At 41.9% G+C, this 13,325-nt stretch overlaps 1 protein-coding gene across 1 annotated transcript in view; it reads left to right on the top strand.

The window, feature by feature from the left end:
• Positions 1 to 3,812: 3,812 nt before the first annotated feature.
• The window catches only part of LOC136322271 (17-beta-hydroxysteroid dehydrogenase type 3-like), a 53,276-nt gene continuing 43,763 nt past the window's right edge, over positions 3,813 to 13,325 (top strand). The window contains 2 exon segments of the mRNA XM_066254372.1: positions 3,813 to 3,966; positions 7,197 to 7,243. Coding sequence (XP_066110469.1) covers positions 3,813 to 3,966; positions 7,197 to 7,243 — 201 coding nt within the window.

Below are 13,325 nucleotides of genomic sequence, written 5' to 3'. Positions count from 1 at the left end.
CTGGGGCTCCTCTTCACCCACAGGCACTCACTAGTCCCCTGACATGTGGGCAGACCTGGAGATGCGGGGCATGACACCCCACGCGGCCAGCTTGATCAATGGGCTCCGGAGCCAATAGAGAAACACGCTGCTTCTAAATTTACATCCAAAGCATCTGATGTTCATTCCATAGTTCCTCAGATAAGGTTTCTTTCCAGCAGGATGAAACCTCAGTCACCTACCGCAGTGATCAACTCAGTGACACACTGTATCTTTCGAGCTTGTCTTTTCCTGTTCAGGATCCCAGTGCCAACCCAGCTCCTGCTCAGTGCAGTCACGTCCCGAAACCGTTGTCTTTACTCGGCCTTCATGTCAGGAAGACCCAGGCGTAGACGGCATGCTATCCACGTGCCAGTCTTCCCTTTTACATTCTATTTCCTAGTATATTATATTTTCTGTATAAATATGAAATATGTATAAATATGTGGTTATCAATAAACCTCTCCTTTACAACTCTTTCACGTTAGGAAGTCTCAGGCACCAGATTACCCCCCAGCTTCGCTGTCGAGGATCTCCGAGACTTGCTCTTTCCGTGTGTATCTGGCTCCAGCTTGGCCGGGCTGGTCATTGCTGTCTCTGTGCATGTGAGCAGAACCCAGAGATCACAGCACTTATTACGGAAGTCCTCTTTGAGTCACTATGTTACATCGCCTCTTCTGTAGCTGGTGGAGAAAATATCTTAAATGTTCTCAAGTTGGAAACTGTCCTTTGGAGAGTTGCAATGAACTTCTGTATATTTAAGACACAGGCTGTCCTTTCATTCTAGAAGCAACATTTTGATAAACCTTTTAGTGATGTTTATGCACCCCCCCACTTTATGATATTATGCTATGTAAAACAAATGAAAAAGACAAAATAAAACAAATTCATCGATGCAGACAACCCGATGTGTGTTTATAAGAGGGGGAGGGGTTGGGAGGAGAACAAAGAGGGTAAAGGGGTCAATTGGATGGTGACAGGTGGAAACCAGAGCCCTGGTGGTGAGCACACTGTAGTGTGTACAGATGTTGAATTATAATGTTGTACCTCTGAAACTTAGGTAATGTTGTAAACCAGTGTTACCTCAATTAAAAATAATGAAGAGCTCTTGTCATTCTGGGGATGGGGGAAAAGTGGGTATAAACAAAGTAACAGACTATACTTTCAGGGATCATTTCTATAGTTTGTTACAAAGTAACAGTAAACATGAAATGATTGCAATTTTATTATTAACTGTCATTATTTTACTTATAATATATGTAAATGAAAGTCCATTAAATTAGTCTCTCTACTTTTGCACATTTTTGGTATTTTTCTTAATATCAATTTTTATAAGCACAAAAATTTTTGAGGAAATTATAAAAATTTATTGAGCGATATTAAGAAGAACTAAAAGGAGAGATATGCCGTGTTTATTGGTTGAAAAAAAATGTTAGTTCTTCCCCCAGTGATTCTAGCAGCAACCCACCCCCACCCCCACCCTGGCTGCTTCCCCAAGGGTTTGTCAGCCTTCTTACGGGGACTCCCTGTTCCAGGCAGCCACTCCCTGTGGACCAGCCCTCTCCTCCTGCCCAGAGCGGCTCTGCCTCAGGGCTACCCAGGGAACTCCACCACACTTTCCAGAGAGGTCTGGGACCCAGGCTTGGGTCCAGGGCCTCCTTCCAAATTTGTCTCTTAGATACTCTCCTTTAGCCCTAGGGTGTTTTTTTCTTTGAGCTCTGTTTTATGCCCCTTTAGTTTCTAATTCCTTATAAGTAGTTAATAATTTTGTGCATTGCGTAGTCCTGTTCAAAGTGCTGTGTTTTTTGTCTCCTAGGTGGATCTGACGGATACACTAGTAAAAGTAAAATTGAAGTTGTACATATGTGATATATGTAATCAGCAATTGTGTGTGTGTGTGTGTGTGTGTGTGTGTGAGAGAGAGAGAGAGAGAGAGAGAGAAAGAGAGAGAGAGACTGAGAGGAACTTGCACACATGCGGCAAAACCCAAATAGAAGACTCTGTAACAATGATGTTCAGCAGAATTTAAAACTGAAGACAAATCTAAGAGCAGACAGATGGACTGTGGGCGGTGAGAGAAGGAGAGGGGTCAAAGACGCCTCAGAGGTGTTTACGGCGAATAACTGGAAGGTAAGACTTGCCATTTCCTGAGATAGGGAAGTCTGCAGGAGGATCAAGGTTGTGACATTTGAAAATAATATCAGAAACCAATTTTACACATTTTAAACGAGATTAGGCGTTCAAATGAAGGTGTCAAGCAAGCAGTTGAATATGAAAGTCTGCATGACCAGCCTGGGTTACCACTGATGTTGTATATTTGGAGGTCCTCGGCATACAGAGTGTCCTTAAAGTCAAGAGGCAGGGTAATGTCACCAAACAAATAACGTGACATTGGGGTACCCTTCTTGGATGACTGCCATAGTCTCTCACTCTCCCTGCTTCAGTCGTTATGCCCACCTTCCATCTCTATCCCCCAAAGGTCATCTTCTTTCAGCATCCAGAGTTACCTTCTAAAAGTGGAATTCAGATGATAAGACTTCACTGTCTAAGCCTCTTCAGTGGTTTCCTGCTGCTTGTAGACTGAAGTCCGGACGACTCACCATTAGGATCTGGCTGCTGCACACACCTCCACCCTACTTTATTCTTCTTTCCTGTTTCCTGCAGACCAGTTGTGTTAATTATTCCTCAAAGTTGTGGTCTTTTTCATTTCATGGCATCTGTGCTAGCTGCTTCTTCAGCCCGGAGTCAGAATGTCGTCTTTCCTGGATCCTTCTTTTTAGCTTCTTGTGTGTGTGTGTGTGTGTGGGTTTTAAGAGGGTGAAAGAGAGACAAGAAGTGAGAGAGAGGGTGAGAAGCATCAACTCATAGTTGCTTTTACTTTAGTTGTGCATTGATTGCTTCTGGTATGTGCCTTGACCAGGGCTATGCCAGTGTCCCCTTGCTCAAGCCAGCCACCTTGGACTTTTTATGCCAGTGACCTCTGGGCTCAAGCTGGTGAGCTTTGGAATCTTGTGGATGATCCCCTGCTTAAGCCACCGACCCTGTGCTGACAGCCCGTGCTCAGAGCCAGCAAACCCATTTGTAATCTCCATGTTCAAGGCCAATGCTTTATCCACTGTGCTACCACTGGGCAGGCTCCTGGCTCCTTCTTTTCATTCAAATTTCAGCTCCAAGTGCTACATCTTTACAAGATTCCTTCCTGAAAACCCTCTTTAGAGTATTTAACCACTAGTCACTCTTATCAAGACATTCAGTAGCACTTTTTCATGGCACTGATATCTGCCATTATGTTAGTTATTTGCATATAGTCTGTCTCCTCTTCTAGAATCTCAGCTCCTTTGGCAGTGGCCCAGTCTTGCTCACTTTACTATTGTATATTCCCAGTGCCTTGAATGGTGATGCCACCTGGTAGGTATTCAATAAAAATTTGCAGGATAAATGACTTGCAGGACATTGCATCCTTTTTAGCTTCCCAATCAGGGAGAGAAACCTGGGCTGCCACTTCAATTTCATCCAGGCTTTATCTCTATGTCCGCCTTCTACTCCTTCACCAGCTCCCCCATGGTCACAAAAGCCCGGCAGTGTTATAAAGATATTAGAAAGAATACTTCATTCCAAAGCCTGTGAATTAGAGGATTGTGTAAAGCAGTTACTCTAATCTGAAGGTCTCCACACAGTGGAATGCACTGGGTGATCCCAGAAGGTGGCTGTCGCCTCCTCAGCAGCCCCGCCCCAGGGCACTGGCAGAGGCTCCCGCCAGGTCTGCAACGGCCTCTGTCTGCTCCAGGGCTGCCATGGGGGAGGTCCTGGAACACTTCCTCATTTTCGTGGGGCTGCTGGTGTGCCTGGTCTACCTGGTAAAGTGGGTGAGATTCTCCAAATGTATCTTCCTGCACTTCTGGGATGTTTTGCCAAGGTCTTTCCTGAAGTCGATGGGACAGTGGGCAGGTAAGGGAAGCATTCCAGCTCTTGGTTTCTGTTGTTCTTGCTCATTGTTCTGTGTGTCTCAAAAGGCATATCGCAACCTTTCCCTTAGAGAGCAACGATGTAATTCCTTTGGGTGATTTTAAGTTGGGGGGTGGTCTGGAAAGCAAGAGTAAAATTAGGATGGTGGGAAAAGCAAGCTGTGGGGGCTGGAAGACTGACTGGGGAGGGCTGGGCCTGCCCGTGAGCCCGGGAGCCCACATCTGCTCGTCCTCACTAGCTGGGCTTCCTCCTTGTGGAGTTTCTCAGGATGCAGATAATAAATGCTGCAGGAACTTTTGCATCCTCTTCTCCAGATTTTCAAAAGCCCAGAGGGCCTCTGTTTTGTTACAGGGTGTTTCAAAATTCTGAAATCTGAGTAATTTGAATTCACTTTATTAAAAGAAATTTCTCTGAACCCTTTCTGGAAGTGAGAGTATTACAAAATCAAGACAATCAAGTTCTCTACTCAGACACCGTCTTAAGCTACTCAGATGGAATCTGGGTCCCGTGTGTGTCCCTAGTGGGGCAATCGCTGCCCCCTGGTGGGCCTTCTCTGGGACTGCCGTGTGGAGTTTTAGCCCATGACTGGGTTTAAGGTAAAGGGCACTAGGCTGTGGATTCAGAATCTCCTCAAATAAAGTACTAAGGCTACATTTCCAAGTTGAGCACCAAGAAATCCAATGACTTAAAAAATAAAATAAAGCAGCTTTAGAAATACCATGCTAGGCTAGTTAGGAGAAGTTGTAAACCTTATAGGGTTGCCACATAAAATAGAAGATACTCAGTTAAATTTGAATTTCAGCTGAACAAAGGGTAATTTTTTTTTTTAGTAATATAACATCCCAAATACTGTGTGGGGCAGAGTTATACTAAAAAGTTATTCATTATTTACCTGAAAATCAAACTTAATTGAGTGCCTTGCATCCTTATTTGCTAAATATGAAAATTGCTAGGAATGAAAAATGGTTCTTCAACTGTTGCAAGTTCCACTTGTCTCGCGCGCGCGTGTGTGTGCGCGTGTGTGTGTGAGAGAGAGAGAGTGTGTGTGAGAGGGTGTGTGTGTGTGTGTGAGAGAGTGTGTGTGTTTGAGAGAGAGCGAGAGAGAGAGAGACAGAGAGAGCGAGATAGAGAGAGAGAGAGTACACCCTGGCTCCCAGTGGGAGGCTGGACCCAGTGGACCTGCTGGGTGATCACCCGAGAATGCTCCGGACCCACATGCTCTGCCCACACAGGTGCGGATTGCCCACAAACTGAGGGCTAGAGCTCTCCAAATGCTGCCCATCAGAATGGGGCATTGCCCCTCTAAGAACACACATTCCAAAAAAGTTCACAGATGAGAGCATTTGCTGATGCAAAAAACATAATGTTAACCTGCTTTTTGAGTCAGGTTTGAACAGTGTTATCATCAGCAGGAGTAAAATGTCCTTGGTCACAGGCAGATTTTGGGAACAGAATGCATTTCAAATGTGAGGAGGTGAGAAGAAAAGCTAATTACCAGGGAATAAAACTTCAAACTCCCCAGAGCTCTGTGGTTGACTTGCTAATTACATCATTGATATATCTTAATAGACTTGTGGCCCCAAAGTCAGACAGTGTTGGGACAAATCCCATCATCATCATTTTTAGCAGTGTGACCCTGATGGAATTAAGAACTTCTTCTCTCTTGGCTTCTGATCAATAAGCTAAGAGTGATGATGGTCCCTATGTCAGAGGCTTGTTTTGAATATTAGGTGAGATGATCTATCTGAAACACACGAAACAGCGCATGGCAGAAAGGAGGCTCCCAACAGCTGCCGGCCTTCTACTCTCTTCACTACAGTACAGGCCTTGTACTGGGTGACTTTGCATATACTCTTAATAAAGGGCAAGGGGAAGCGGAAGATACCCTGAGCATAGTACTTCTACTCAGAGGAGCAGGTAATATGCACAAGTTCACTTAAAAGTACTTAGTTAAGCAGGTAAAATCATCAGCATTTACTAAAATCAGGGAGCTTCTGCCAACGTTCTGCTGGAAGCTTGTACAACGCGGTCTGCCCTCACTCTCAAGAGAGCTAAATGTTGAAGTGTCTGTTGTTCACACTTTTGGAGAGCATAACTTTTTTTTTTTTTGTATTTTTATGAAGCTGGAAACGGGGAGAGACAGACAGACAGTCTCCCGCATGCGCCCGACCGGGATCCACCCGGCACGCCCACCAGGGACGACGCTCTTCCCACCAGGGGGCGATGCTCTGCCCCTCCTGGGCGTCGCTCTGTCGCGACCAGAGCCACTCTAGCGCCTGGGGCAGAGGCCAAGGAGCCATCCCCAGCGCCTGGGCCATCCTTGCTCCAATGGAGCCTTGGCTGCGGGAGGGGAAGAGAGAGAGAGGAAGGAGGGGGGAGTGGAGAAGCAAATGGGCGCTTCTCCTATGTGCCCTGGCCGGGAATCGAACCCGGGTCCCCCACACGCCAGACCGACGCTCTACCGCTGAGCCAACCGGCCATGGAAAGCATAACTTTTAATTGTTGGTGCAAAGGTACACGGAAGATATGTATTTTCTGAATTGTCATGCATTTTTAAATTGTGCCATTCACTGAGGGAAGTCTATCCTGGAGCTCAGCCATTAAATGTACGCAGTGTTGGGTATAAAAGGATTAGAAGGCCAATCTGATGTTTAATATGTGAGTCGATAGGGCCATTGAGCACAGTCTGTTCAGGTCCCTTCATTTATTTCATCCTCTTTGCATTTCTGTGTTTTCCTCTTTGTTTTGTTCCCTCCTTCCATGGGCTTTGATTGCCACTAATCTGAGGGGGTATAAAAGGGGGGAGGGAGAACTGGACTTTTGGGGGAACCCTGACATGTCCTTGCAGCGACAGTTGGATGTGTGTAGAAAGACAGCAGGGTACAGTGCTCGCCCTTGATGGAGGCTCAGAAATGTCTGAACAGCTGAGTAAGATGTGCCCTGGCTGAGGTTCTTTAGTTCATTCTAGAGTGTGTCTTCCGTGGCCTCACTGACCCCTCAAAGAAAGAAAAAGCTTTGTTGTGAAGGTTTAGTAGGGAAGTCAGGCTGGAAACTTTGCAGGTGCGCAGTGTGGGCTGGAGAGCGGAAGGGTGCCAGTGCCGCTTTGGGATGTCACGTGTCCTAGAGAGCAGGCCTGCGAGAAGGCTCAGCCAGCGGGAAAGAGGACTTTAAAGGTTGGTTCCATCCATTAAAACCTTTTCTGTTCTTTGCAGTGATCACTGGAGCAGGAGACGGGATCGGGAAAGCTTATTCATTTGAGGTGAGTGGTGTTCTGGGAGCCTTTCTCTGCCTCAGGTACTGGACACCGCGTGGTCACCTGACACCCAACCCAAACACTAGTTGCTGATTTTAAAGGCAATAGGCCTTCGTTTATGAAGAAAATATTTGCTGTAAAAAAGGAAATGTAAGAGTCATAATACCACTTCCTGGATACCTTTGGAAAAAAAATACAATGATACTCAAAGGTGGCAGTATCTCTCCTTAGAAGCTGTTTAAAAAATTAGGGGGATTTCTATTTTCTAGTGTAATTGCATCACAGGCATTTATATACTTAAATACAATTTAACAAAATTGTAAACTACTCTTATTTGTTCTTTATATTCAGGTTAGGGAATTTATTGATTTAAAAAATTATCAATGGTTTGAATTTCAAGAAGATTAATGGGCATTACCAAATGTTATAGAGAGAGGCTCTGATAGGGCTCAGAGGCACTGAAATGATTAGTGTCTCTCAGTATTTCCTTCCAGGCTTCTTTATTTTCTGCAGATAGATAGAGAGATAGAGAATAGATAGGTACCTTTATTTTTATTGTTTGTTTGTTTATTTATTTATTTTTGAGAGAATGAGAATGAGAGAGACAAGTGGGAAAAGAGAGGGTGAGAAGCATCAATTCGTAGTTGCTTTCAATTTAGTTGTGCATTGATTGCTTCTTGTACATGCCTTGACCCGGGCCCAGCCAGTGTTCTTTTGCTTAAGCCAGCTACCTTGGGCTTTTCATGCCAGCAACCTTTGGCCTTAAACTGGTGAACTTTGGGATTGTGTGGACGATTCCCCAGCTCAAGCCAGCGACCCCGTGTGTGGAGCCCATGCTCAGAGCCAGCAACCTCTGGAATTTGAACCAGCGACCTCAGCATTCTGAGTCAAGACTTTATCAACTGCGTCACCACTGGCCAGGCAAGGGGTACCTTTAAAAAACACATTTATAGCATATGTATTTTTATATGCTATTTTATTATTATTATTATTACAACTTGCATCAATGAAGCATTGTTTCCTGGAATTCCTAAATATTCCTGGTGTCATTACACTGACCTCTAGAACCATGTAAAACACAAAAGAAGAAACAGAATCTTAGAAATTATGAGATGGCTGTTAAAAAATCAGTAACACCGTAAAAATATAATGAAATGCACTTCCATTATGAAAATTACATTCAACAGCAGTGCAGCTCCCATGTGTGTTCTTGTCCCCCCAAAGCCTTCATCACGATGGATGCCAAACCATCTGGGGTGAAGCAATGCAAGGTGTACAAGAGGCACTTGACAGACAATTGTGGGATGCCAATAAACCCAAACCAGGCCAGAAAAGAGTCCCTAGTGCTGATCTTCCGGGTCTGCCTCCACCCTTTATTCTCTGATGGTAATTTCTTCCATACTGACAGTCTGTTCAACCCTTTGCCCTTATCCTAATTTGTGTAGAACAATTTCTGACAATTAGGAGTGCCAGTGCTCAGCAAGTGAGTGGTCATATGTGGTGTTGAGGTTGGAGAGACCACTGAGCAACCACTTTCCAAAGCCTGTGTCTTCCATACGCAGACTTCCGAAGGAAGGCCTTCCCTGCTGTGTGCATTAACACTGCATCACCTTTTATATAACTGCCACCATAGACCAGGTTTCTGGGAAGAGCCTAATCTCTCATCCGAAAGGTCCATGGTCTTAGCTCTCAGTTCTCTGGATTGCCAGGAAGTTTAGGTCCTTTATCATTTTCCAGATTCTTTCCTCAGATCCATGCTGACTTGGCCTACTTGTGGTCCCCGTCATATTGTAAGATTCAGATATGTTTCTTTCCACTTAGAGGAGACCCATGTGCAAGCCTCCTCAGCATTTGTCTCTTTACTGTTTCCAAAAGCAGTGGTCGGGGGTCCGGACTAGCTGTCTGGGGGTTTTGGACAATTTATATATTCTTTCTGGGCCTCTATTCCTAACCAGAACAAGCTACCTCTCAAGGCCTTCAAGTTTTTGTTCTTGTTTTTAATTTAAAAGTTTTATTTGTAATATATTATGTTGGCATGATTTCAAGTGTCCCACTCAATATATCACCCTCTACATACTGTACCATGCGCCCCCACATCCAATACAAAATCTCTTTTCACCCACATTTCACCCCTTTGCTTCCCCCTGCCCCGACCTTAACCGCCCTTCCCTCTGGCTATTGCTCCCCTGTTGTCTGTATTATGTGTTATGCATATATCATATAATTTGACTAATTCCTTCACCTTCTTTGATCCTGTCCCCTCATCCCTCTTCTCTCTGACAGCTGTCCATCTGTTCCCTGTGAACTTGCCTTTGTTTCTATTTTTTTCTTCAGTTTATTATACTCAATAGATTCCACATATAAGTGAGATCATATGGTATGTGTCTTTCTCTGCCCGGCTTATTTCATTTAGCATACTAATCTCCAGGTCCACCCATGCCATTGCAAAGGTAAGATTTCCTTCTTTGTCATGGCCAAGTAGTATTCCATTGCATATATATGTACGACAGCTTTTTTATCCATTTGTCCATTGATGGACACTTAGGCTGTTTCCAGATCTATGCTATTGCAAACAATGCTGCAATGAACATGTAGGTGCATATCTTCTTTTAAATTAGTGTTTTGGGATTCTTAGGATGTATTCTTAGAAGTGGGATAGCTGGGTCATAAGGCAGTTCCATTTATAATTTTTTGAGGAAACACCATGCTGTTTTCCACAGTGGCTGCACCAGTCTGCATTCCCACCAGCAGTGCAGGAGGGTTCCCTTTTCTCCACACCCTTGTTAGCACATTTGTTGCTTTGTTAATGAAAGCCATTCTGGCAGGTGTGAGGTGATATCTCATTATGGTTTTAATTTGCATTTCTCTGATGGTTAGTGACATTGAGCCTTTCTTTATTGGCCATCTGTATGTCCTCTTTAGAGAAGTGTCTTTTCAGGTCCTTTACTCATTTTTTAATTGGACTATTTATCTTCCTGGTATTGAGTTTTAAAAATTATTTATAAATTTAGGTTATTAACCCCTTATCAGATGTATCGGCAAATATGTTTTCCCACTGAGGGTTTTTTTTTTTTTTAATTTTGTTAATGGTGTCTTTTGATGTGCAAAAGCTTTTTAGTTTGATAGAGTCTCATTTGTTTATTTTATTTTATTTCATTTACCCATGGAGATATATTGGCAAAAATATTGCTATAAGCAATGTCTGAGAGTCAACTGCCTATGTTTTCTTCTAGAATTTTTATAGTTTGTGACTTACATTTAAGTCTTTTATTTATTTTGAGTTTATTTTTGTGAATGATGTAAGTTGGTAGTCGGTAGTCTAGTTTCATTTTTTTGCATGTATCTGTCCAATTTTTTCAGCTCCATTTATTAAAGAAATGAACTTCACTCCATTGTATACTCTTCCTTACTTTGTCAAATATAAATTGCCCATAAAGGCATGGGTTTATTTCTGGGTTCTCTGTTCTGTTCCATTGCTCTGTATGCCTATTCATATGCCAGTGCCAGGCTGTTCTGAGTACAATGGCCTTGTAGTATAAGTTGATATCAGGAAGTGTGATACCTCCCACGTTGTTCTTCATTTTCAAGATTGCTGAGGCTATTTGGGTTCTTTTTGGTTATAAATTTTTGTAATATTTGTTCTAGATCTGTGAAATATGTCATTGGTATTTTAATAGAAATTGCATTGAATCTATAGATATCTTTGGGAAATATGGACATTTTAATGGTGTTAATTCTTTCTACCCACGAACACAGTATATGCTTCCACTTGTTTATATCTTCCTCAGTTTCTTTTTCCAATGTCTTAAAATTTTCTGAGTACATGCCTTTTACCCCCTTGGTTAAATTTATTTCTAGGTACGTCATTATTTTTTATTTTTCTATAGTGTATGGGATTGTTTCCTTAATTTCTCTTTCTGACAGCTCATTATTAGTGTATAAAAATGTCACTGATTTCTGAATATTTATTTCATATATTGCCACTTTGCCAAATTCACTTATCAGGTCTAGTAGGTTTTTGACAGAGATTTTAGGGTTTTCTATGTACAGTATCATGTCATCAGCGTATAATGATAGTTTTACTTCTTTTTTTCCAATTTGAATGCCTTTTTTTCCTTCTTATCTGATTGCTATGGCTAGGATTTCCAGGACTTTGTTGAAAAAGAGTGTGAAAGGGGACATTCTTGTCTTGTTCCTGATCTTAAGTGGGTTGCTTTTAATTTTTTCCCATTGAGTACAATATTGGCTGTTTGTTTGTCATGCATGGTTTTTTTTTTAACTATTCTTTTAAATTATTTATTTATTTATTCATTTTTTAGAGAGGAGAGGGAGAGACAGAGGGAGAGAGAGAGAGAAGAGACAGAGAGAGAGAAGGGGGGAGGAGCTGGAAGCATCAACTCCCATATGTGCCTTGACCAGGCAAGCCCAGGGTTTCAAACCGGCAACCTCAGCATTTCCAGGTCGACGCTTTATCCACTGCGCCACCACAGGTCTGTCATGCATGGTTTTTATTAGGCTGAGGTGTGTTCCCTGTATTCCCACTTTGATTCATGATCAAAACTCCCACTAAGAATTTTGATCATGAATGTATGCTGGATTTTATTAAATGCTTTTTCTGAATCTATTGATATTATCATCTGATTTTTATTCTTCATTTTGTTTATGTGATAATTACGTTTACTGATTTGTGAATATTGTATTGTACCAGCCTTGCCTCCCTGAAATAAATCCCACTTGATTATGATTATGATCTTTTTAATGTATTGCTGGATGCGGTTTGCTGATATTTTGTTGAGAATTTTAGCATCTAAATTCATCAGGGATATTGGCCTATAGTTTTCTTTCTTTGTAGTGTCTTTCTCTGAATTTGGAATTAGGATAATGCTGGCCTTGTAAAATGAGCTTGGAACTCTTCCCTCTGCTTGAATTTTTTGGACCAGCTTGAGAAAGATAGGTGTTAGTTCTTTTTTCAATGTTTGGTAACATTCGCCTGTGAAGCCATTCATTTTAGGGCTTCTGTTTGCTGTGAGTTTTTTTTACTAGTCTTTCAATTTTATTTGTTGTAATTGGTCTGTTCAAGTTTTCTGATTCTTCCAGATTCAGTTTTGGAAGATTGTACTTCTAGTAATTTATCTATTTCGCCCTGGTTGTCCAATTTTTTAGTATCTAGTTCTTCATAGTATTTTCATACAATCTTCTGTGTTTATGTGATGTCAGCTGTGATTTCTCTTACTTTGTTTCTAATTTTATTTGAGTCCTCTCTCTTTTTTGTCTTGATGAGTTTGGTTAAAGATTTATCAATCTTTTTACCTATTCGAAGAACCAGCTCTTGGTTTCATTGACCTTCTGTATTTTACTTTTAGCCTTTATTTCATTTATTTCTACTCTGATCTTTATTATTTCCTTCCTTCTACTCCTCCTGGACTTTGTTTGTTGTTCTTTTTCTAGTTCTTTTAGGTGCAGAGTTATATTGTTTATTTGAGATTTTTCTTGCTTTGTTTTTTAAAGATTTTTTAAATTTAGAAATTAAATTTAATGAGGTGACATTGATCAATAAGAGTACATAGGTTTCAGGTGAACATCTCTATAGCATTTGAACTGTTGATTGTGTTGTGTGCCCATCACCCAAAGTCAAATCATTTTTTATCACCTTATATTTGTCCCTCTTTACTCCCCTCCCCTAACCCCCTTTCCTCCACCCCCTGTCCCTGGTAACCACTTCACTTTTATCTATTTCCATGAGTCTCAGTTTTATATCCCACCTATGTGTGAAATCATATAGTTCTTAGCTCTTTTTGATTTACTTATTTCACTCAGTACAATGTTCTCAAGGTCCATCCTGTTATTGAATGGCAATATATCATCATTCCCTATGGCTAAGAAGCATTCCATTGTATATATGTACCACATCTTCTTTATCCAATCCTCTATTGAGGGACACTTTGATTGTTTCCATGTCTTGGCCACTGTGAATAACACTGCGATGAACATGATGGTATATGTGTTTTTGTATACCAGTTTTTGAGTTTTTTTTGGTAGATACCCAGAAAAGGAATTCCTGGGTCATATGGTAGTTCTATTCTTAATT

Source organism: Saccopteryx bilineata, chromosome 2 (genome assembly GCF_036850765.1).
Source record: "Saccopteryx bilineata isolate mSacBil1 chromosome 2, mSacBil1_pri_phased_curated, whole genome shotgun sequence".
NCBI lineage: Eukaryota > Metazoa > Chordata > Mammalia > Chiroptera > Emballonuridae > Saccopteryx > Saccopteryx bilineata.
This window is presented reverse-complemented; position numbering and strand designations above follow the sequence as displayed.